This window comes from Mesocricetus auratus, unplaced genomic scaffold (assembly GCF_017639785.1).
Source record: "Mesocricetus auratus isolate SY011 unplaced genomic scaffold, BCM_Maur_2.0 Super-Scaffold_100008, whole genome shotgun sequence".
Lineage (NCBI taxonomy): Eukaryota > Metazoa > Chordata > Mammalia > Rodentia > Cricetidae > Mesocricetus > Mesocricetus auratus.
The window spans coordinates 88,306,370-88,330,243 of record NW_024429192.1 but is presented as its reverse complement, the minus strand read 5'-3'; the positions used below and the strand labels follow the sequence as shown (position 1 = coordinate 88,330,243).

Here is a 23,874-nt window from a genome sequence, read left to right as displayed (position 1 = left end):
AATGTCTCCATGAATCTTGACTATAAAGTATATTTAAATGTGTACTGTAAGAAGGATGAGCCCTTTAATGTTCTTGTGCATGTTGTAAATCAAACCCTCTTTCACAAAGTTAAATGATTTGTTTGTGCCTCCAGCCACAAGGGAGGAACAAGTGTGCTCTGTAAGTATACTGTATAAACAACATGCAGGCCTTCCCTAGACAAACCCACGGAAGAGCTGCCAAAGGGGAACAGGAACACCTTTTAATTAACACACCACCCTTAGGTGGGCATGTTAACATCCGTGGAACTAGCCAGGAAGAGAGTCTGCCAGTTGTAGCAGCAAATCCAAGAAAGCAGCATAGTACCATTTTGGGGCATACTTGGGAAAAGCAGGGTATGTGTTAGGGAGATTACAACAACTGTCCTTTTTGGTCACTACCTTGAGGTACTGTGAGGCTGGCTCAGGCCTGGAACATGCTGTCTCCCTCATCTCTGCCTACATGCTATCTCCTTCGTTGTCCTTTTAAGAAACTGAAACTCAGGTTCAGTTGTGAAATGGGAAAAAATCAGACCCTTTCTATACTATATAATTCCATTACTATGGTGGCCAAGAATAAACAAAACTAATATATGGAAGATGAAAGTCAGTGAAAATGGCTCTGGGAGTTGATGTTGTGATTGGTAGATTCAGCAATAAGGAGCACAGAAGACACTTCCAGTGGTAAAGAGATATTCTTTATCTCTCTTGAGGCAACTTACAGCAGCCAGAGCTCACTGAGATGAAAAAAATGCATGATCTATGCATACCAAAACGTTATTGTTCAAAAATGAGATTATTGTCGGGTGATGGTGATGCATGCCTTTAGTCCCAGTACTTGAGAGGTAGAAGCAGGCAAATCTCTGAGTTTGAGGCAAGGGCTGGTCTACAGAATGAGCCCTAGGACAGTCAGGGCTACACAGAGAAACCCTGTCTTGACAAAAACAAACAACAATAATGAAAGAACTTATTAATCACTGAATTTACTTGCATCAAAAACACACTACCAACTTTCAGAGTCATCTCTTCCTTCACAAAATCAGATGTCCACCCAGAGACCTATAGCATTTCCAAAGCAGGAGAATAAATCTACAGTAGAAGATTCAGTGTGCTCAGGAAACGAAATCTGTCAGTGGAGGAATTCCTACTAGAACACCATCTTCACTGCAGATACTCTGTGACGTTCAAGAATTGGTGACAAAGATGTGGGAAATACTTTGCTCTGTATCCCTGGGTCTATACTGGGTAATTTATCTCCCTCTCATCAGCAAAATACAAGCTGATCCCCAGAGAAATTAAGGTACTAGGCACAGATGAAAGTGGGTACTCTGTTGGAAACAGGGCCCACATGACAGTTTGCCTGCCTTCTGAGGATCAATGTCCCCAGGCCTTTTGTACTACTCTACTGGGCTCTAGGGCAGTTCATGGGATACTTCAAAGGGATCTTAACTGTAAGAAATAACCAGAACTGAGAGACATCTGTCCAAGGAAATTAACTTGATAAACTGTCTGACAGGGTTTAGATAATTGGAGATATTTGGAATAAACACAAGAGCAAAGTAAACAAACTATATGGGCATTAACTCTAGGGACACTGAAAAGTAGAAAATGAAAGGAAGATTATTCAAGTATGGTACACGTGGGAACAGAATTTTATAGTCGTAATAAAAATCAAGTATGGGCCGGGCGGTGGTGGCGCATGCCTTTAATCCCAGCACTCGGGAGGCAGAGGCAGGAGGATCTCTGTGAGTTCGAGGCCAGGCTGGACCGACAGCCTCCAAAACAATACAGAGAAACCCTGTCTCGTAAAACTAAAAAAAAAAAAAAAATCAAGTATGGATTTATCAAAACCGTATGATACTGTAACACAACTATATGTGGATCAGGCAAAGGGTGGGGGAATAGAGAGTGAAAGAAAATAAATCTTCAGCTTCTAAAGAACAAATTCAATACAGGAGTAACCAAACTGGAAGGTATAAAAATGGCTTTGGAGATAATGCTACATGAAAGAGTTACAAGAACTGCCCAAAGAGTGGCACAAATACAAGAGTGATAAGTGATGACTCTTAAGTCACATGGAAACTTTAAAACACACACACACAAAATAATAAAGGTGTTGGCCAAGAGTTCTGACCTTGAGGGAGACTCAAGAATGAATGAAAATGGAGGCTGTTCTCAGTTGGGACACTGTAAGCAATAGTGACAGACAGGATTGGGGGAGGATGGTCACTTGCTTGGGTAATCAGAATTAGAACGGGCTCAGGGAGGGCAGCAGCTGGGAGAATTTGAGGCATAAATAGCAAAGATTGGACACCACAGTGAATGCTGTCATCACAAGCAAGACTAAAGAGTTAGCTCTGAAAAACAAAAAGACCATCTTTCCCTTGGAAGCTGCCACCCCAGCAAGGTAAACAAACAAGGAGGAGATACAATTTATGACAAAGGAAAGGAGTATTACAAGAATGCGAGCCTGCTAGCTGCTTTGTTTTCCCTTTCCAGTTGGCAGTGGTGGTGAAGTCATTAGATGTAGAAGTGAATCTTTGGTCTGGGTCTGAGAGCCACATGGTGTGTGGGGGGGGGGGAGCAGGGGTGACGGTCTAGAAGGAATTCTGCTGGGTAGCAATTTTGAGAGTCCAGCTGAGGGTGAAAACCAAATGTATTTATTAGTTGGCATGTGCTGCCACAGCAGAATGCCAGGGACTGGGCAGCTTAATGGGGGGGTACTTAGTTTTCGTAAGTCAACTTCAAGGTCAAGAATTTAGTTGTTAGTGACCTCCTTCCTGGAGTAAGCCTCCATCTCCCCATGTGCTGAAGTAGGAGAGGACAAACATGCAATCCCTGGCATCTTTTCTTAAGTGGATGCTGATCCCCGGGGTCAGGGTTTCTCCCTTATGGCCTCCGTTGGCTTTGGTGACATCTCTATTCCAAATTCAGTTACACCAGGGCTGTGGTTTCAATGTACAAGTGTGTGGGAAGACACAGCATGAATAATTCATCACTGTGGTGTGAATTGTTTTCCCATGTGTACTCACAGCTGCAGGGAAAACAAAAATAAAAAACGTGCCCGAGAGGACCTATAGCAGGATGGACTTGACCCAAGTGGTCAGTGAACAATGAATACGGATGGGGCTGCTGAAAGCCACGTTAAAACTGTCCCTGTGGTTCCTCAGAAAGGAGGAGGCCAGAAAGGGCCTGGTTTAGACCAGGAAAGGGTTGGGGATTCCAAGGCTCCCTGATGAGGAAATAGGCCAGAGAAAAAAAATGAAACTATTTTAAATCATTTTGTAGCTCATTTTCTCGGGATGCTGCAATCAATGCCTTGCAACATAACTGGTTGATTCTACACTTTGAGATTTACCAAATGTAAAAAAAAAAAAAAAAGGTTAGCAGCAGACTGGAAGGAAGGTGTGCATCCATTAGTAAATCATCAAATTTTCCTCTTTTTTTTCTTAGACGACTTAATACATTGAACAAGTGTGCCTCAATGAGACTTGATGTGAACTTCCCAAGAAAAAAGGTGGGTGTACCTCCCAGAGACCATGACCACACTAACAGAGCGGCCTGTGTTCACAGGCTGAAAAAACATGCGGGGCTGGACAGCTGGCCCAGCGGTTAAGAGCACTTGCTACTCTTCCAGAATGGGGACATTTGGTTCCCAGCACCCATGTGATTGCCAGCAACTCCAGGTCCAGGGGATCTCATGCTCTCTTCTGGCCTCCATGGATGGACAAACACACACACACACACACACACACACACACACACACACACACACACCTTTAAAAAATAAAAGCATCAAACCAAGGCAAAATTCCCATCTGTCTCCTTTACAAATATCCGATCTTATTCCCACTACCATAAGTAGGTCTGTTAAAAGACCATACTGAAAGGGTGTATTTGGCAGTCACTGCTTTAACTTGTTCTAGTGGTTTGTTTGGTTGTTGCTGTTTTGTTTGTTTGTGGGGTTTTTATTTTGTCGTTTTCTTTATCTAAAAGTTTGGGTAAAAAAAAGTCAGTCCTTTGGCATCCCTTTCAGAAGGTTGACAGCTGTAATTGTCACCCCACATGTGACTCCAGGTGCCCCACAGTGTTTAGTGGATGAAGAGATCCAGGGAAGGGCTAATGGGCCCATCCTTACCAAGCAGCATCCAGCTGTTCTCGTCACATGTTCCTTCACGTACACGTCAGAGTTGCATCCGTTCTGTGGAAGGGTCATTTGGTGGTGGGAGTACAGGAGCTGGGGGACAGTGCAACTCCAGGCCACTGCATCTGGCTTGTTCTTCACCACCCTCCCCTAGGCATGCCCCAGTCACAAGGAATTTGTTTCCGCTTTAACAACTACTAGACCCCTGCTTCTCCCAGGACATCTTGCAAAGTGTTCTCTTCATTTGCACAAGAGTGGAGATCTCAGTTTTGAAATGAAGCAGTAAAGCTAGGATGTAGCTCAGTGGTTGAGCACTTGTGTACAATATTCTGGGCCCAAGATTCAGTACAGAAGGGACAAAAGAAGGGAGAGATGAAGGAGGGGGAGGGAAGAGATGAAGATGGAGGAAGGAACAAAAGATTTAGCATCCATAATGCATCTGAAATCAGTGATAGCCCAAAATCTTTTTTTGTTGTTGTTTTCTGTTGTTGTTTTTGTTTTTTGGTTTGTGGTTTTGTTTTGTTTTTGTTTTTAAGTTTTTAGAGACAGAGTTTCATATGACTAGCCTTGAACTTTCTGTGTAGTCAAGGCTGGCCTTGAACTCCCGAGATCCTCCTACCTCTGCTTCCCAAGTGCTAAGATGGCAGATGTGAACCAATACTTATAAAATCTAAATTGTTAGAGTGTTTGTGATGGTCAAAAGTTCTAGATTTCAGACAAGCATGGATTTCATGGTTTCGAATTAAGCACTAAAGCCTCTGAGGACATTCCAGAATCAAACACAAGTCAAGTCTAACATGGCAAACACTTCTTTCTGGTCCTGAGCATTGTGGGTAAGGCAAACACAATTTGCTTCCCATTTATGAGTATCATCTAAGAGCCCTGCTCATTGGATTATCTCATTCATGTAGAACTTCTCTGGGTTCTACAAAAGGAAATTAAGCCTGCCATGTGCTCAGAGCCCCTGGATGAGTCGCACAGCTGGCTTTTGACCTCAGGGGAGTTCTTAGGAGCAGCTGACTCCAAAACAAAGACTCCACCTCTCTCTGTTGCTCTGCCCCAATCTCACTGAATTGGTCCTCTCCAGGAAATTCAGGATGGAATCACAGAAGACTTTTGTCCTGTAGCATCTCCATGTGTAGTCAGTCAAATCTGGGGTTATTTCCAAGCAAAGAGAGCGACCTTTATTCTGGCTTGCACAGAGCAACAATTACATCTAATACATTTTAACTCACTCTGGGGTACCCTAGCCCTTCAAAACCAATCCCCCGGGTTTCTACTCCAAAGTAACACCCCCGAAGATTCTAAATTAGTTTGGCTTGACTTCACCCTAGAAGCAGTTTGGGGTTGGATATGGAAACCAAGGATTTCAGCTGAGGAAGTAGAAGAGCAAAAAAACAATATCCAGGGAAATATCCAAACATGAGTGAATGATCCAGGCTGCAGACAAATTTAAAATGTGGGAACAGATCTCCCAACAGCTGTCTGGCTAAGTAGACCCCTTGAGAAGTGCACTTACTATTTGAAGCATGCGGGTCAGATGTTGTTTTCATTATAACACATGGTTCTTATTAAACCAAATACAGCCATTCTTGTGAGTCTAAACCAAGGGCCTCAGGTGGCTGGTGCGTATGGATCTCTCACAAAGAGAATGCTAAAACTGATGACACAAGTTGCTTCCCACAGTGTGAAGTGATGGGATTTTTTGCTGTCACCTGCTTTCCAGAGCCCTCAGGCAAGATATCCATGAATGACATTGTCAAGGCTCTCTGTGCAGCCTACACAAAAGCCTCGCTGTGAATTAGTCACCTCGATGTTCTGACACACTTGGGATAGCTCTTGTGTCGGCTGCTGTGGTGCGTACCCCTTCACTCTCCACTTAGCTATGGAGGCCTGTGAATAAAACACTGCTTTTCACCCTGTAAATTCAAATAAAAACATTCCAACACGTGGCCTACCCTCACTTGGCAGCCCCGGCTCGCGTCTGTGGCTGGTCTCCAGCAACCACACAGGAGTGTGCCGTGGGGCAGCACCCAGTTCTGAGAGCTAGCCCTGCCATAAACTGTAGGCTGGTCCCTTACTTTATTACCAAACAAAAACACTGTTTTGAATAGGAACTAGGACTAGGCCAACTGATAGGAGAGACAGAGACAGAGTCTTGAGAGTCAAGTGCTCCATGCAACTACAGCCAGCTTTGGACACAAACAGAAAGTAAGTGACAATGAGAATTAAGGGGATTGAGACATCAGTGTCCTGTGGCTATCCTCTTTTTAAGTAATCTATGAAACAATATGCATCTTCACTCTGTAAGAATTGTAGACTTGAACTGTATGGGCCATACATGCCTTAACCATCCAATGCCACAGTACTCCCTGGGAGGTGGTCGGACCTATGGAAAAGCTCTCTGGGCTTGCTTGGCAGCCAGGGTAGCTGGCAGTGCTGACATGGGACCTCTCTGAGAGTCCCTGGGCTCCGTGTTAAAGATGAAGAAACTCAACAATTCAGTCAGCTGAAACCACACACACACACACACACAAAACAAGGGTGAGATTTGAACCCAACCACCTCTTCACCTTTTGAAAATTATTCTAGACCCTAAATGTGTGTCAGTCCCTTGGCCTAAGCCATCCAGGCAGTGCACTGTTTTCAACACAGAGATGTGCCTTGCCATCAGTACTAAGGTCCATAGTTCACTGTGCCTATCTATGGGAATTAATTTTGAAAATTCAATGAGCTGAACCAAGGGACAAAATGGAAGTCCACAAACAGACAAAGGAACTGAAGACGGCTTGGCATCTGTTCTGCTTCTATACATGTCACATGCCACCTGCCCTTGTGTGGAGGGCTCTTGACCCTCACTAAGCATCTCAGCTGCAGACTCACCAAAACCTTAGTGAGAGGCATTTCTGAAGTGAGCACGCTCCAGCAGTTGGACTGGTTCCTCAGGCTGCCCACATACCACGTTAATGGAAGCCACAACTTTAGCTTCTAATGTCTATGTACCTGTGGATTAGCCTCCTATCCCAACTGTAGATTTGGGTGACTCCCATAACCAAAAAAAAAAGCCCCTTTTCTCAGTTTCCAGGGGCATCCATCTCTAAGGAATATGTAATTTTTAAAGAGTGTTCTCATTTAGAAAAATGTCAAACACAGGAGGCGCATCCAAAATAAAAACAAGGCAAAGCCAAGGTCCCTGACCTTGGAAAAGTGTTACCAACCAATCCACACTGGCATCACAATGACACTGAATGGCCTTTGTGGCCAGCGTTAGAGGGAAAGAGCTCTCCAGAAGAAGGCTCCCATTAAAGTTAGCATTTGAATAACACTTTTCCCAGGTGGAAAGGCACACAGAAACCATGAGTAAAGCCTTTGGACCAGAACCTCCCCACCTGGATGCCAAGGGCATTACTGAGTTCCTGCAACTGTGACAAGGGGACCCAGTTTCCACCCTCACCCCTGGGACATTGACTTCCACGTCCCACATCTACTACCAAACCTAGCCCTTCCTGGCAGCTCTAAGCAGCAGAGGCGAGGAAGAGGAAGTGAACATGGTAGCCACCATCCGAGGGACTGGGGAATGTTAACAGACGTGGCTTGCAGATAACATGTGTGCTGGGAAGGGTCTCCTGTCGTGTTTTCCAACCTCCTTCCCAGTCACCACAGGATCTCCTTCTGAGAGCATCCTCCACAAATCCCTCTGCAGGGTGAACTCTTTCTATCTAAAAGTCCTCGTGTAATAAATAATGAATGGCTGGTGAACCTGAAGCTACTGCTTTTCTCTGGAAAGACACAGAAAAGGGCTTTTCCTTCTCACCACAGCAGCCTCTCTACTTTCCCTCCTATGACACAGGCTGGCAAGCTGCTGCTCCTGTCCCTACAAATAAAGTTTTATTAGAACACAGTCACACCCAGCAAAGTGGAACAGATTCTCCGCCAGAGACCCTATGGCCCGTGAGCCTAAACTACACAGCTGACCTTTTACAGACACTGGACCTAGAACAAAATTTCCTCAAGTTGACTGTGGTGAATTGCCTATGTGTCTTAGTTTCTCTGCCAGTCAACACTGACTTTTTTTGTAAATTTTAATACAAATGAATTGTCAGACATACAAATTTTAAGAAATAAACAGAAAGTATGAGAATAAATGTTTTTAATATTAAATGTGGCCAGCACATAATTGGCTTCTAATTTTTAAAAAGTAGAGTAGGTATTAGAAAGTATAGAATGGAAAGTAGGTGAAAATTCACAGTGAAGTGAAGCCGTGTTGTTAAAGTTCATCCTTTGCGGTGAGCCGTGCCCTGCAGGCATGAGGCTACAGTGGGTCCCACATGATACTCTAGGTTATGGCAGGAAAAGCTCAGGCTGAGATCCTCTTCTGGCCTCCACTGGCATCAGACACCCATGCAGTGCCCGTACACATATGTAAACAAAACACTCATGCACATAAAGTAAAAATAAATTAATCTTTTAAAAGGATAAACTATATTTTACTCCAAGCAATTTCAGTTTCTTTGAAGGACATCCTTCAGTCCTACGCCCCTTGCCTTTTATCCAAAATGCTACAGAAGAAAGTTGTTTAGATTTGATTTTTTTCATAATTTAGAAAGTTTATGCATGCAAAAAGATATATTGGAGATGGGCCCAAGTCTTACATGAAATTCATTCCTCTTCACATATATGTGATTCAGAATTTACAACAAATTTTATGCAATATTTTCATCAATCTTGTGCATAAAGCAAAGTTTTCTTTTGTTAGAGATTTATTTTATTATTTTTAAATTTTCTTTCTCTTGATGCATGCCTGTATGTGGATGCCATGAAGTCTCTGTGTGCTGGGAATTGAGCTCCTATCATTTTAGGTGTGAGCCTGAACTTTTACCAACTGAACTGGCTCTAATCCTATGAAGTAAACATTCATGGTATACAACCTTCCACATGTATTCATGTTAGCCTTCAGAACTTTCACTGTTTGTAGATCTCAGATTTGGTGTATGAGGGTGTCGCCAGCAGTGCTCACCCTGTGGCTCTATCTATCACTTTGAGGTTTAGGTAGCTTTGTAACATATAGTTACATTTAGTTCTGTTTATGAGCTAATGTGTGTGTGTGTGTGTATGTGTGTGTGTATGTGTGTGTGTTCTGCCATCTTTCATATTGTGATGAAGAAAACTGGTTCCTAAAGAGGGTACCCAGCTTAAGATCCTTCAGGCATGACCTTATGCTATCTTTGTGATTTAAAAGCATAAATTCTCTGTTTTCACACTAAGCTTAAAGTGGGCATGACCTCTGGCATACCTCCAGAGATTCCCTTCCACAGCTGCTTCCTGTCTTTTGATCAAGCCTTGGTGGTGGTACCCATTTTCACTTACTAACAAACCCTCTCAGCATCCAGCACAGCCTCCTTCTTCACAGCAGCACCCCAGCAGAACTTTACCTACTGACTTGCTGCACTCTGATGCTCTGTGCCCATCGTGTCTCTGTAGCATGCTAAACCATTCCTGCCGGAGAATAAAGTCAGTTTGAGATGTCTCTTTCTCTATAAACATGATCAGATCTCTAGATCTCCATTTCACAATTCTATATAAACACAGACTATTTGTTTGTAGTCCAAAAAGAAAGGACCAACCAGTGAAATCTGATGGTCTCTTAAACAGTCAGTATACTACGAGTCCTACTGTCGAGTCTGCTGTGGACCTGATACTTTACTTTGTCCCAAGCATGTGAAAGAAATTTATACTTTGGAACAATGGTGTTTTTTACACATTGTAGGTCAGGGCTATGTGGCACATTGTTAAATAAATTTGTGAATTCACATGCAACACTTTTTAGAAATAAATAGACTAAACCACACTACGGGTTGAATATTCCATATCTGAAATGATTGGACTGGCAGTGATTCATATTTAGATATTTCTGGAACCTTGATATTTGCACAATCATAATGTATAGTTTTTATATGTGTATGTATAATATATGTATACTGTGTATGTATAATATCTATATTATATGGGGATGAGAACAAAATCTAAGCATGAAATTAATTGATGTTTCACGAACATCCTGTGCATATGACCATGAGGTAATGTGTACAGTTTTAGAGTGCCTGCATTCTTTTGTTTTAACTACAATCCATTACACAAGCCCAGGTGTGAACATTTTTTAGCTATACTATCACGTCAGTGTTTGTAAATGTTTGGATTCTGGAGCATGTTAGAACTGAATTATTGCCAGGCGTTGGTGGTGCACGCCTTTAATCCCAGCACTCGGGAGGCAGAGGCAGGTGGATCTCTGTGAGTTCAAGGCCAGCTTGGTCTACAAAGTGAGTTCCAGGACAGCCTCCAAAACAATACAGAGAAACCCTGTCTCGAAAAGCCAAACAAACAAACAAACAAACAAACAAACTGAATTATTTGGATTGGGGAAACCCAACCCATTCAAACAAGCAAGTGAGAATGGTTATTCCAGCATGATGCTTTGTGTGTTGGTGCTGTATGGTTGCATCTTCTCTGCGGTGAGGAAAATACAGCTCTCGCCCTCAGTCACCATCAGTAGTTTGAAAGACGCAGCACTAGGTTGCTTTTGGTTGTTTTCTGCTCTGGATGCTGAAGAGTAATGGTGCAGTTTTCATTTTCCTTGCCACCCACCTCCCACCCCAACCCCCCCCCCCGCTTTGGTTTCCTTTACTTGATTTGGTTCAAAGAACTTAACTGCCCCAGAACAGGCCTCTGCTGCTCCTCTTTCTCAAGGAGTCTAGGAGCTACCATCTTGTCGCATGCCTTGGGTTGGTTGTGACCTTTTTCCTGCAGGCTAAGGTTGGGGTAATAAATGAGCAACTTGAGCCCCACAGAAGGGACCAGCTCTCTGCCTCCAGTCCTCAGAGCCTGGCTTGGATCCTTTCTTAACCTAAATAAAGAAGACCTTATCCAACTTGTATGTGGTCTTCTAGTGTTAGTAATGGGGTAGAGAGAGCAGTTGGAGCCAACATTAAATATTATAGTTTCTAGCTGGGCGTTGGTGGCGCACGCCTTTAATCCCAGCACTCAGGAGGCAGAGGCAGGAGGATCTCTGTGAGTTCGAGGCCAGCCTGGTCTACAAGAGCTAGTTCCAGGACAGCCTCCAAAACAATACAGAGAAACCCTGCCTCAAAAAACCAAATATATATATATATATATATATATATATATATATATATATATTATGGTTTCTATTTTAAAGCACCTATATTTTCTTTAAAAGTAGTGGCTCCTTCATTTGCCTGCCCTACAATTTTGTCACCTTCTCCTAAGCTCCCCAAAATGTGCTGTGAAATCCAGTAAATTCAGCCTCAGCTGTGTGGTGCCTTATGCATCAACAGCTCTGATGTTTTCTTGTTGCTGTTTTGTTTTGTCTCATGATAAAAATCATGACAATAACTAGAAAGTATCAAAAAGTCTATTTTGAGTTACCCTAGCTCTGTGTGCACAGCTTTAATTTTTCTATTTGTTTCACTGAAACGTTATACAATTTTTTTGTTGTTTGTTTTGTTGCGGTTGTTGTTGTTTTGGTTTTTTCGAGACAGGGTTTCTCTGTGAAACAGTCCTGGCTGTCCTGGAACTCACTCTGTAGACCAACCTGGTCTCAAACTCACAGAGATCTGCCTGCCTCTGCCTCCCAAGTGTTGGGATTAAAGGCACAAATTTGTGTTTTAAAAATCAAAGCTAAATCTTCCCACTGTGATGCCGTGAAATTCTTGGGCATGCCTTTGACAGTGTCTTATGCTTGGATACTCCAACTGAGTCCAGCTCAGAGCCTGGCTTTGCATGGAGTAAGCCTTCCGAGAGAAGAGACCAGTGACTAATGTAAACCTGTGCTTTGCCTTGAAAACAATAATTTGGAAGGTTAGGGAGCTAAGGTGGATGTTAGAGGAGTAAAAAGATAGACAAACAATGTAACAAACATTGAAAAGAACAAAACTCCCCTGCTAAATGCACCGCCTTATTTAATTCCCTGAGGAAAACCTATGAGTCAGAGCCTATTTTTAGCCTGACTTTATAGGTAATGGAAAGTTACTACAGAGGAGGTAAGGGGCTTGTGGCACCACCATCACTCAGAGCCAGGGCTTTTAGCCAGATGCCAAAGAAAGATAAATTCAGCGAACAGCGGGAATTAAACAATTCTTATGGGTGTGGCTATAGTTGGGGAGAAGCTAACTATGAGCAACGTGAATAAAGACAGGCCCCATTTCCTAACACTTGAGAGAGCAGGCGCTCAAGCTGGGGGCATCTAAGCTGAGAGAACAGATCACATTATGAGAAGCTGGTGAGATGGGGAACATTCTAGAGATCAGGATTCTAGCCAGTTTTTTCCTGTAATACATTCAGAGAGTGGTGTTGAGGGCCCAGAGTAAGAAAATGAGAGTTAAGACACAAACCTGCGGCTGGGCGTTGGTGGCGCACGCCTTTAATCCCAGCACTCAGGAGGCAGAGGCAGGCGGATCTCTGTGAGTTCGAGGCCAGGCTGGACCGACAGCCTCCAAAACAATACAGAGAAACCCTGTCTCGTAAAACCAAAAAAAAAAAAAAAAAAAAAGACACAAACCTGGGAATTGATCTGAAAAACAGCTCCAAGTTGGGTCTTAGCGATAACCATGGTAAGGAGGGGGTACGAGCAGATGTCTCCATTCATTTGGGGAAGTAAGTGATTTCTGAGCCTCAGGGATTCACAAAAAATATGAACAGGGACACTGCTAGCCTCAGGAAATGCAGACTTCTGTGTGTCACAGGCTGCACATTCCATCAAGAAACAGATAGGCCAGTGTGTGACATGCAGAATGCAAAACTTTGCAGCCACAGCAACTGGAAGGTGTGTGCAGCCGAAGGCACTGTGATTCAAGTTCATTCAACACAAGGGGGCTGGTCCCCAGAGCGGCGGGCTTGGGCTCTCTCTTCAAGTGTGAGCTTCAGTTTGGTGCGGTCTTCACTGTCCAGAGTTCAGCCTGTGATTTCGATGGCAATTCTTATGGAGAATATATGATAAGAATCGGGGCTTTTGGAGACTGAGGTAAGGGATGTCACCATCAAGGTATAATGAGGCAGAGGTTCGGAGGAGGAGAGCTGTAAACAGTGGTCCTTGAACTCAGCAGAGAGGTGTTTGGAGAGGAAAGAAGGACCCTGTGTTGGTGGGGCCGAATGGCTTTGGAAAGGCTGCACTGTCAGGTGGTGCTTGCACACTCAGTAACTAGCAAGGGAAAACTCCTTAGAGGCAAGGAAAAAGTGGGAAAATAAAATTATATATGCGCATATACATATATATATGAATGAAGGTTTCATACATCTCACATATTTCATATACATGCATATGGGAAGACAGAGGGAGCACGATGGGAGCACCATGAAGCCATGATCTGTGGACATGAGCATTTTCCCTATGTTTTCACAGGGTGACGACTCAGATGAGGAAGATCTGTGCATCAGCAACAAATGGACTTTCCAGAGAACCAGCCGCAGGTGGTCCCGTGTGGACGACCTGCACACACTGGTCCCCGGCGCAGACAGAAACGGGTCTCCAGGAGGCCCTAGGATGAGAAACACGGCCAGCAGTGAGAGCGTGCTCACGGACCTGAGTGAGCCAGAGGTCTGCTCCATCCACAGCGAAAGCAGTGGAGGTAGTGACAGCCGAAGCCAGTCGGGACATCCCTGTGCCGACAGCACGCTGGTGCTGGAGGGCACCCTAGTTAGCAGCAGCCTCCCACAGTCTCCCCGAGACAGCCTCAGCTACCCTTCTCACCCCAAGAATGAGAAACCCGCCAGGGCCAGGGCCAAATCATTTTTGAAACGCATGGATACCCTGCGAGCTAAGGGAGCGCACGGAAGGCATAAGGGGTCAGGGCGGACAGGTGGCCTGGTCATCAGTGGCCCTGTGCTGCAACAGGAGCCAGAGTCCTTTAAGGCCATGCAGCATGTCCAGATGCCCAATGGGGATGTACAGACCTCGCCTCCAGCTGCCTGCAGGAAAGGGCTTCCATGCTCCAGCAAGTCAAGTGGTGAGAATAGCCCCTTGGAGAACAACAGCCGAGTGAGCACTCCATGTATGAAGGAGCGCAAGTGCCACCATGAGGCCAACAAGCGTGGGGGCATGTACCTGGAGGACCTGGATGTGCTGGCAGGGACAGAGCTACCAGACACCAGGGACCAAAACCACACACATGGATTTCACTCTCAAGAGAACTTGGTGGTGCATATTCCCAAGGATCACAAACCAGGGACGTTCCCGAAGGCACTGTCGATAGAGAGCCTCTCACCCACAGACAACAGCAACGGGGTCAACTGGAGGACCGGGGGCATCTCCCTGGGCAGACAACAGGGCCCGGGCGTGAGGGAACCCAGGCTCATGGCATCCTGCCACAGAGCCAGCCGAGTCAGTATCTATGACAACGTCCCCGGCTCACATCTGTATGCCAGCACAGGAGATCTGTTGGACCTGGAGAAAGATGGCCTCCTCCCACAGCTGGATGACATTTTGCAGCATGTCAACGGCATCCAAGAGGTGGTGGATGACTGGTCAAAACATATCTTACCGGAACTGCAGAGTCACAACGTGTTGGCAGGGGAGCCTGCTTTATCCCCGTTTCCGTCTCCCAATCAGATCACTTTAGATTTTGAAGGCAACTCGATGTCCGAAGGTCGGACAACACCCAGTGACGTGGAAAGGGATGGGACTTCTCTGAACGAATCCGAGGCCGCTGGGGTCAAAGAAAGAAGGGACTCTGGTGTGGGGGCCTCTCTGACCAGGCCAAACAGGTGGGTCACGTGCTGTTATGAATTCTTCTGTTTTGTGGTGGCTGTGCTTTTTGTTTTGTTTTGTTTTGTTACTTTGTGCGTATGTTTGCAGTACCCTCGGAGATCAGAAAGGGGCATCAGATTCCCCCGAACTGGAGTTGCAGATGTTTGTGAACCACCTTGTGGGTGCTGGGAACAGAACCCAGGTCCTCTGCAAGAGCTGCCGGTACTTTTAGCTGTTGAGCCTTCTTTCCCGCCCCTCTTTGGTTATTCCCTTAACACAGATGGATAGACTGTGCGATCACCTGGGGCTGTTCTAAGTGCACACGTGGTTAGGAACTATTTCAACAGAGGCGTTGTTTTTACAGGCAGGGAGGGAGACTGAATCCATGTTGGTATACATTCATTTCTTTGTTTGCCCTTTGTTTCAAACTTAGTTTTGTTCACGAAAAATCTAAACAAGCGCTGTAGATGGAGGGTCACAGACAACTGTGGCTCAGTCCCTGTGCACAATTTTATTTTTAATTCTATGACATGTAAGGCATGTTTATGCTTCGTGCCTGCTCCTGACTGCTGAAGGTAACTGTTCACGCAGCACACCAAGCTGATGTGCAGAAGCGCCCCAGAAATGAACTGAGGGGCTCTGACTCCTGTCATCCGTGTGTGCCACCAGGGTTCCAGTGCCATCTCCACCACAAAGGACAGTGAGGAGGCAGGCATAAAAAGTAGGAAATGCTGTACAACCTCACTGTTTGAGAGTCTTGAGAGTCTCCCTGGCATATTCTCTCTCTGTCTCTGTCTCTGTCTCTGTCTCTGTCTCTCTCTCTCTCTCTTTCTGTCTCTCTCTCTCTCCTCCCATGCCTTCTGTTCTATGTCTCTATCTCTTTGTCTATATCTTCCATTTCTCTGTCTCCATCTGTCTCTCTTTCATCTTACTTTTTCTTTCTCTTTCTGTCATCTGTCAGTTTTCCACACATACAGGTGCTCGTGTACACACACACACACCTGACTTAGCTACTCTGAACACTTTGGAAGTGAATTTAAAAATAAGCAAAGTTCTGTTTTGTTTTGTTTTTAAAAAAAAGGATTGTGATATCACTTATTTAAATCCCATGATGAAATAACCAAAATGTGCCCTATCCTGGGTTTACACAACTTGTTATGCCCACAGCTCTGTCTGTGTTCCTTTGCCCTGTGATTTTCTTGGTTCAGAAACTCCTGGGCAGCCATCTGTACCTAAGGGCTAGCTAGCTCGAGCTTCCCAGCTACCATCAACCGGGTGACTGGCAGCTCTGATCATCTTTGTTCCAGGCGACTACGATGGAGCAGCTTCCAGCTCTCACACCAGCCTCAGCCATCTCCAGCCACCCCGCATATCAGCAGCCAGACTGCGGCCCAGCTGAACCTGCTCCAACGCTTCTCGCTGCTTCGCCTCACAGCCATCATGGAGAAGTACTCCATGTCCAACAAGCACGGCTGGGCCTGGTACGTAGCACATACCAGGGATCACATATTCAGAGCTAAGTATGCAGCTGCAAAAAGCCTCCAGTGCTTATATTCTGGTGTCTGGAGAACGGAGCACTGACTGCACTTCCCTCTCCTGGAAACCACAGGGCCCCCTGCTTGTCATCTGCCCTCTGGGCAGCCGAGCAAGGCCTGCTAAGCACACGGGAAACAGTGCTTTATTTGTAGCTCTCGGTTGGCTTCCGGGGAAGGGAGTCAGGGCTCTGAGACAGAAACAAGGGCAGCAAAGGGTGATAAACTGTGAAGAGAGGAATTAGGAATAAACCTGCCACAAAACATTGCTGGCAGTTTGTGGAGAAACACCTGTCATTGGGACCTTGTGGCCGGGTGCAGAACCCACCCCTTACAGCATTGATTCACTGATTCTTCAAGTACATTTCTGCTTCCACTGGCAAGTAAAAATGAGATTTTTGCAGTATACCTTTGGAATTAAGGAGCTGATGAAATCAATAGTGTATGCAGACTTACTGGGGATGAATGCATGAGTGAATTTGCAAAACATAAAGCATTATGTCATATGTATAGAAGAATCAATGGTGTGTTTATAAAAATGTTCTCAAAGGTTATAAATTGTGTGATCAAACCAATGTATGCACGTGTGTTAAAATCCCCCTTAAAATGTCAGGCTGGCTCTAGAAAACTAAAGACATAGCCAAGAAAATACGGCTCATCTTTTCCCCCCTTCAGTTTCTTCAACCCCAGACAGATTTATTCTTTCTCTTGTAAGTTTTACATACAATTTGTTTTGCTCCATTGGGGAGTTTTAAGTGTTCGCCATATGAGGGAGCTGTTTCCAGTCACAATTAAATTGGAAAAGTGCCCACCACTCCCGACTTGAAAAACAGAGCTACATAGACAATTTGCTAATGTGAATCATGTTGTTTAACAGAAATGACGCTTAGGCAAGGGCTGCTCATAGAGCACCCTAGACTGTGATTGACGTAGAGAAGGTTGATTCTGTCTTTGCCTCTGAGAGATTCCAACCGGACCTTGGCCTCCCTCTTGCTTGCTTCCACAGCCTCTCTGCACGGTGCGCCCCAGGGGCCTTGCATGACCTGGTTTCTGTGAATTCCAGGTCCGTTCCGAAGTTCATGAAGAGGATGAAGGTGCCTGACTACAAAGACAAGGCTGTCTTTGGTGTTCCTCTCATAGTCCATGTCCAGAGAACAGGACAACCCCTGCCTCAGAGCATTCAGCAAGCACTGAGGTATCTACGTAGCAACTGTCTGGATCAGGTAGAGTGGTAAATCCCAAACATGGGCTTGGGGTGAGGGGATGGCGGACTGGGTTGGGCCTTTCCAGTACAAGGCATACCTCACCAAAGGTAAACAGCACTGATATCTTCAATGTCAAGGTTTAACATGGCCAGGCTACATACTTGTCTAGCTTTGGACAACATTTCCTCCTTGGCTACTTGAGTGACACCCTGGGTGATCAAAGGAAGTTGATGTTAATAACTTACATCTGTAACTTCTAATTTGCACTCCATTGAACTTGGGAAGCAAGCTATGGACTGCACTACATTTTAAACTACTATCCCAATGCTATTATTCACTCCAGGACATTCTTTTATCACTGTTACAGTTTCCAGAAGAAAAAAAAGAATTTAGTTCTGTATCTCCCTTTATTAACTTCTCAAAGCAGCACAGTGAGCAAAACAGATTTACTTACATTTTTTTCAAAATTCACAAGTAACATGTGAAAGGCATATCAGCTGAATCAAATAGCCCCTTGCCTGAGCATTGCTGGGAAAGGTCATGGGGATGGAAAAACTCCAATCAGTTTCTGCCTCCAGGACAGTTTGAGGACTATGATGATAGTGGGCTCTGACCAAGCACAGAATGAGATCCGTCCCATAATTTACAAAGCTCCTCCAAATTACCATCTATTCCTCTCTTCCATACTGTGCCCAAAACAGAGGCCACACTCACGCTTCACAGACCGCCCCTTGAGCAGCCATGCTCCCAGCGCTCTGTAGCCACCTTGGTTCAGCACACTCATGGATGGTGCAGGAAAACCCACAGCAGCCTCCCAGCTGTGTTTTATTGATTTACTCAGTGCGCAGGAGGGGGCTAAGCTACATGAACTCACAGATGTTGGCTGCTGACACTTGTAGCCATATCAAAAACAGAGGCTGTACTTAAAATCACAATGACAGCTTGATGAGGGTGAATGCCATTTGCAAGCCTCTTGGGCTGAACTAGCTAGTGATCTCCTTGAACCTTTATAATCTAGAGAATATACAGATGCAGTTTTGCATATTTTTATGTCACAGTACAGGACAGGTGGCTACTGTTTTGGATATTTGGGTAGATGGCTGTTTTGTTTTCAACAAAATGTTGGTCATTTATTGTAACACCATAACAGAGCAAGTCAATGAATCTTGCTACTACTTGGTAACTTTTTTCAGTAGTGGTCCCACCACACATATGTATATAGAATCAGAGTTAATTTCCTATAGGTGTTCTACTGAGAAAAAACTTGAACCTCTTTCCCAATGGCAAAGTTATTACAGTGATGCCCTCCAATACAACTTTATGGCCCCAATTACATTTGGTTGGTTTGTTGGTACACATCCAAGATTCTATTTCACGGAGAGTATATAGCTTTGGATGCAAACACCTTTTCCAGGCCTTTGAGTGTGTACAAAAACCCCCGTCTCTCATGGTTCTCTTAAGAGTTCTTAAATCTGTCCCTTCCTGAAATCTAAAGGACAGTGTGTACCAAAGGCATGGCCAACGAAAGTACTCACAAGACAAGCGACATATGCCCGGGAACACCTAAAGGAAATGCAGTCCATCCACAATCCTGTGTTTCAGACAAGCGCACCACGTTCTGTTCTCCTTGCCTCCCTTCTGTTCACACCTGCCGGAGGCAGTGCCAACACCCCGGTCTCCACAGTGAGGTCAACAGCCCCTAAATCTCCCTTCATTTTTCATGGCATCAGTCACTGCACCATTAGAAGGGATTTTCCCCCATTGGACTGGGTGTGACGCTGCCCTCCACTACAACCCTCATTGATAAATCCACTGTCAAGATTTTGTTGAAAGCATTGGCCATTGTGTCATGGGTTGCCCTTTCTGTAAGAATGAGAGGAAGAGCCCCCTCGCCCCTGGCTTCAGTTCTTGAGAGCCATGTGTTTCTTTTGGCCCACTGGCCTGGGTTTTGGATTGTAAATTCCAAGTTCATCTGACTGGGTGTGTTTTCCTCTCTGTACTGCCTGCTGGAGAGCTCCGAGCCAAATGCGCATTCCGCCTACCATAGATACTGGTACCTCTTCAGGACACATTCCTTGCAACCTCCATCCCAGCCTCAGTTACCCCTTTTGCAATCTTATTTTCCCTTTGTTGTAATTTTCCCTTCTAACATCTTTCAGTGAACCTTTTGTAGATCATTATAAGTCATCTTCTTTCTTAAACTAGTTTGGATATAAACAAATGAATTGTAATGCCACTTGGATAGAAACCCCACCCTCACCCCATCCCACCCCCGTCCCACAGATTCTTAGTGATGTCTGCACTGGAATCACCCCTATGATTGATGTCATCTCCCTTCTGAAGCCGAAACTGTAGAGAGAGAATTAAGTCATAGGAAGAAAGGAAAATGGGCATACAGCCCTACTTCTAGCTTCTCCCCAGTATCAGTCTCCAAGAATCCCGTGGTGGAAAAAAATGTGTGCAGAGCTTTGCTGGGAAGAGCCCCTGTCAAGGACACAGATGATCAGTGTAGCCAGCAGGGAAGGCAGAGCTTCTCTTGGGTCAGTTACAAGAAAGCAGCTGGAGGATGTCTGAAGGGACATAGCTACTGTCCACCTTGGCCCTGCAATGGCCCTACGTTGTGTCTGGCCTTCCCTTTGCATATCGCATATAGGGGAGCACAGAGACAGTGCCTCCAGGTGGCAGAGAGGTGACAAAGGAGCAGAAACAAGGAAAATAGAGAAGCAGGAAGATGCCAAGAGGAGGAGGGGGGAGGCTGCCCTGGAGATCTAGTGCACACGAAAGCTAATGAACCCAAAGGGCAGGAGGCAGGGCTAGGAAGGGGACAGGAAGCAGGTGCTCGTTCTCTGTCAATGGCGTCTCACTGGAATTGAAATGGTTCGCTTGTGCACAGGGCCTTGCACACTCAACTCAGGATTGTGGAAGACAAGAATGCCCCCCAAACATCTTTCCCTTAAGCCAACATTCTATGGGAGCCATCATCTGAATCCTTGGGGCTCTGTCATTGAACACAGTGTGCAGGTGGCGGGGTCCCTTCCCAAAGGCTAAGCATTCGCCTGGAGTGTCAGCATTCATCAGAGGGCTGAGCCCTGAGACAGTGCCAGCATTTTTCTTCTCTTGCTCCCCAGCGCAGTGCAGTTCGTAGGTGAGGAAGTGCAGCGTATCCCTCTTCACCCTTGCAGATGGCTGCAGATGAAATGGAGAGGTTTAGCCTTCAATTGCAGCCATTTGTATTCAGACATGGCAGCCTAGACGACCAGCCTTGCTTTGTTGTGTGAGCTTTCACGGCTGTCCGGATTCACCCATCCGCTGCAGCATAGGTTACCCCTGGCTCCTGCCTCGAAGCCCCTGCGTTGAAAGACTAAGCCAAGACTGCAGAATCGCTACCCATCACACTCCACTTGTGACTCTCTGAATAAAGCCAACCTTGCTTCGTTAGCTGAGCCCATTCCTAAAGAAGTGGAAATGGGAAGTCCTGATAAACATCATTAAGCCCTGCAAGGATTAGCATAAACAGGATGCCAAGGCGGAGATTTAATGCAGTTTAGATGAATTTGAATTCTAATGCAGCACTCAGAGCCCAACCACTCCTTCTAATGGAGCCACGAGATTTAAAACCCTAATAACCCTAGGAAGACACTCCGCACTCCCTGGAAGTGTTCTCTGCCTGCCGCCCACTCATCACTGCTGACTACCTGAGACAGGATAAAGGATGAGCCGCATCCTTCTCTACCAACTACTCCCGGAGCCCTGGCTTTTAGATAGCTGGGTTTAGGGACTGAAAACAAAAGAGAAAAAAGAATGTGAGTAACCCCAAGGGACACTCACCACCGTCCTTCTGCTGTTCAGTGGGGAGCTCACCGGCCAGAGAGGAGCCTGTGCAGGGGGTTTCACAGCTGGGCACCATCCACCTCCTCCAGACTGCAGTATTGGAGATGCGTTAAAGGCACTTAAAGAGCAAGCCTGCTGTGTGGTTGCTGGCACCCAGTACAACATGAAGACGTGCCATTCCTTGTCCAGTTTTTTGTTTCATTTTTTAAAAGATTTAGTCATTTTTGGTCTTATGTGTATGATTATTTTGCCTGCATGTGTGAATGTGCACTGTGCATGCCTGATGTCCACACAGGCCAGCAGAGGGCGTCAGATCCCCTTCAACTGGAGTTATGGGTCATTGTGAGCCTCCGTGTGGGTGCTGGGAACTGAAACCCAGGTCCTCTGCTCTAACCAGGGGCTCTAGCCCCTGAGCCATCTCAAAACTGACGACAAAACCTTCAAAAGACTGTGGGTCTCTGCACAACTACCCAGGTTGCCCACTCACTAGTGACAGACACAGCAGGCACTTTGTGTTTTTTACTTGGAATGCAGCATCTTGTGCAGGGGGAGCTGTTGGCAATTAGCTGCCCGTCACAGGTAGATAGGTGATGCCCTCCCTTTGGCTCAGCACTGCGGCACCTTCAGGAAGAGTCTTCTTACTGTGTCCTGGCACTGCTGACTGCTACTAGCAGAAACCCCCAGTCCTCAGACATCAGGAAATTCACCACCTCATTCACACTGAAACAGTAAGGGTCGGACAGCAGAAATTCCTAGGTCTGTTCATCTGTCAGCTCACCGGTGTCTTCTTGAAGACTGCATTTCTTGGGCCATTCTTACCTACTGTCCCTAGAATATGATCTGGGTTTTTTGTTGTTGTTGTTGTTGTTTTGGGGTTTTTTTTGTTTTTTGTTTTTCTTGAGGCCACTTTGCCTTTTCTAAGTGTAGGAAAGCAGTTTTTCTTCTAGACGTCCAACACAATGCACAGAAGCCAGGAATATTGCCCACATCCCGGGGGGGGGGGCAGGGGAGCAAGAGGTCTTTGTCAGAAGGGGAAGCAGAATGAATCAATTCCCTATGACCCTCCAAATAGCCTGCAAGCTAAGAGAAGCCTGCAGGTAGAGTACCCCGACAGATTTGAAATAATTGAAATCACAATGTTTTCTGAAAGAAGAAACTTGGGACCCTAACAATACAAAGAGAGCATGGGGTGTCCATGTGTGCAGACTCCCAAAGAGCCACAGGACACAGTGGGCCCAAGGACAGAGCTGGGCCGTAACAGCTCACGCATCCACTGATGTTTCTCTGCTGGGAGTGAAAACAATTAAATGAGGATAAAGAGTTGTGAGTCACGATTAAGGACACACCCTCAGGGCACTGCAAGCCTGGCAAGGCCAGTGGAACTCGGCTCTGAGGTGTGCACAGTTCAGAGCCTGCTTCCAAAGTCACAGACTCAAGGATGTGAGCAAGCTGGATCTCACGTCAACAAGCACCTGCTACCTATCTTGACTTCTTTTCTTTTCTTTTTTCCTACTGACAATGCATACCTTTTTCCTGTGCACTGTGATGCAATTTGAAATCCCTGTCAGAGCAGGAAAAATAAATGTTCTCTGGATTCGGTGTGGAGAATTATCCAACAATAGTGTTTTCTAGACACTGCAAACTTGGAACAAAGTAACTAGCACATTAGTTAGCAATCTGCCTGAATATCGAAGATAAGTCCTGGAATGCAAGGAGCTATTCCTAAGAATTCTATTCTTATGACCAGAGAATGTAGCAATGTTGATAATTTCCCCTGTGGTCATGCAGGTGACATGTACAAACTCTCTAATGGCTTAGAACTTGCCCCTTGTTCCTGCAGTTTAACGATGATGATGATGATGATGATACTGTTGCTTTCATTTCTAGCAACAAGTAAGAGGCACCAGGGTTAATATGACAACTATAGACATGTATTTCTCCAGGTATCTGGGAAAGAGAAATGGCCTATCCCACGTGCCACTGATTGTCTGTCTAGACACTCGGGAACATCACACCTTGTTCTCAAAGAAGTGAGCTAGTCTGTATGCCACTGGGGAGCGAGGAGAATGAAGAGCAGAAACAGAGAGCCTGGCAGGGTGTTGGGAACTCCATGTTCACCTATCTAAGCCAAGGCAAGCTCAGCTATGATTCGGATAGGGCAAGCCTGAGGTAGAGGGCTCCGAGGTACCTGAATTTTCTCTATCCAATTCCTCTCAGGATCTTCATTGTTCCCTAAGGGCTCTGCTCAGCTCACTTGTCCCTTTTAAGGTCCTTACCTTTTGTGTATCTTATTGCTATGTGTCACAAGCAAGATGGTAGACACCCATAGTTAGTATAGTTAGTGTAACATGCATAGTATGACAAAAGTTATATTTTATTGTGCTG

General features: G+C 45.4%; 1 protein-coding gene across 7 annotated transcripts in view; it reads left to right on the top strand.

Annotated features, from left to right (window-relative positions):
• The window catches only part of Stard13 (StAR related lipid transfer domain containing 13), a 381,417-nt gene that overhangs the window by 341,330 nt on the left and 16,213 nt on the right, over positions 1 to 23,874 (top strand). For 5 of the 7 annotated variants that reach the window (XM_040751432.1, XM_040751431.1, XM_005083160.4 and 2 more), the window contains 4 exons: positions 3,472 to 3,535; positions 13,578 to 14,938; positions 16,229 to 16,402; positions 17,460 to 17,676. In XM_040751432.1, the coding sequence (XP_040607366.1) occupies positions 3,472 to 3,535; positions 13,578 to 14,938; positions 16,229 to 16,402; positions 17,460 to 17,676 (1,816 nt within the window). The remainder of the gene's footprint in view (positions 1 to 3,471; positions 3,536 to 13,577; positions 14,939 to 16,228; positions 16,403 to 17,459; positions 17,677 to 23,874) is intronic. The other 2 variants (XM_040751435.1, XM_005083161.4) reach the window with 1 other exon arrangement.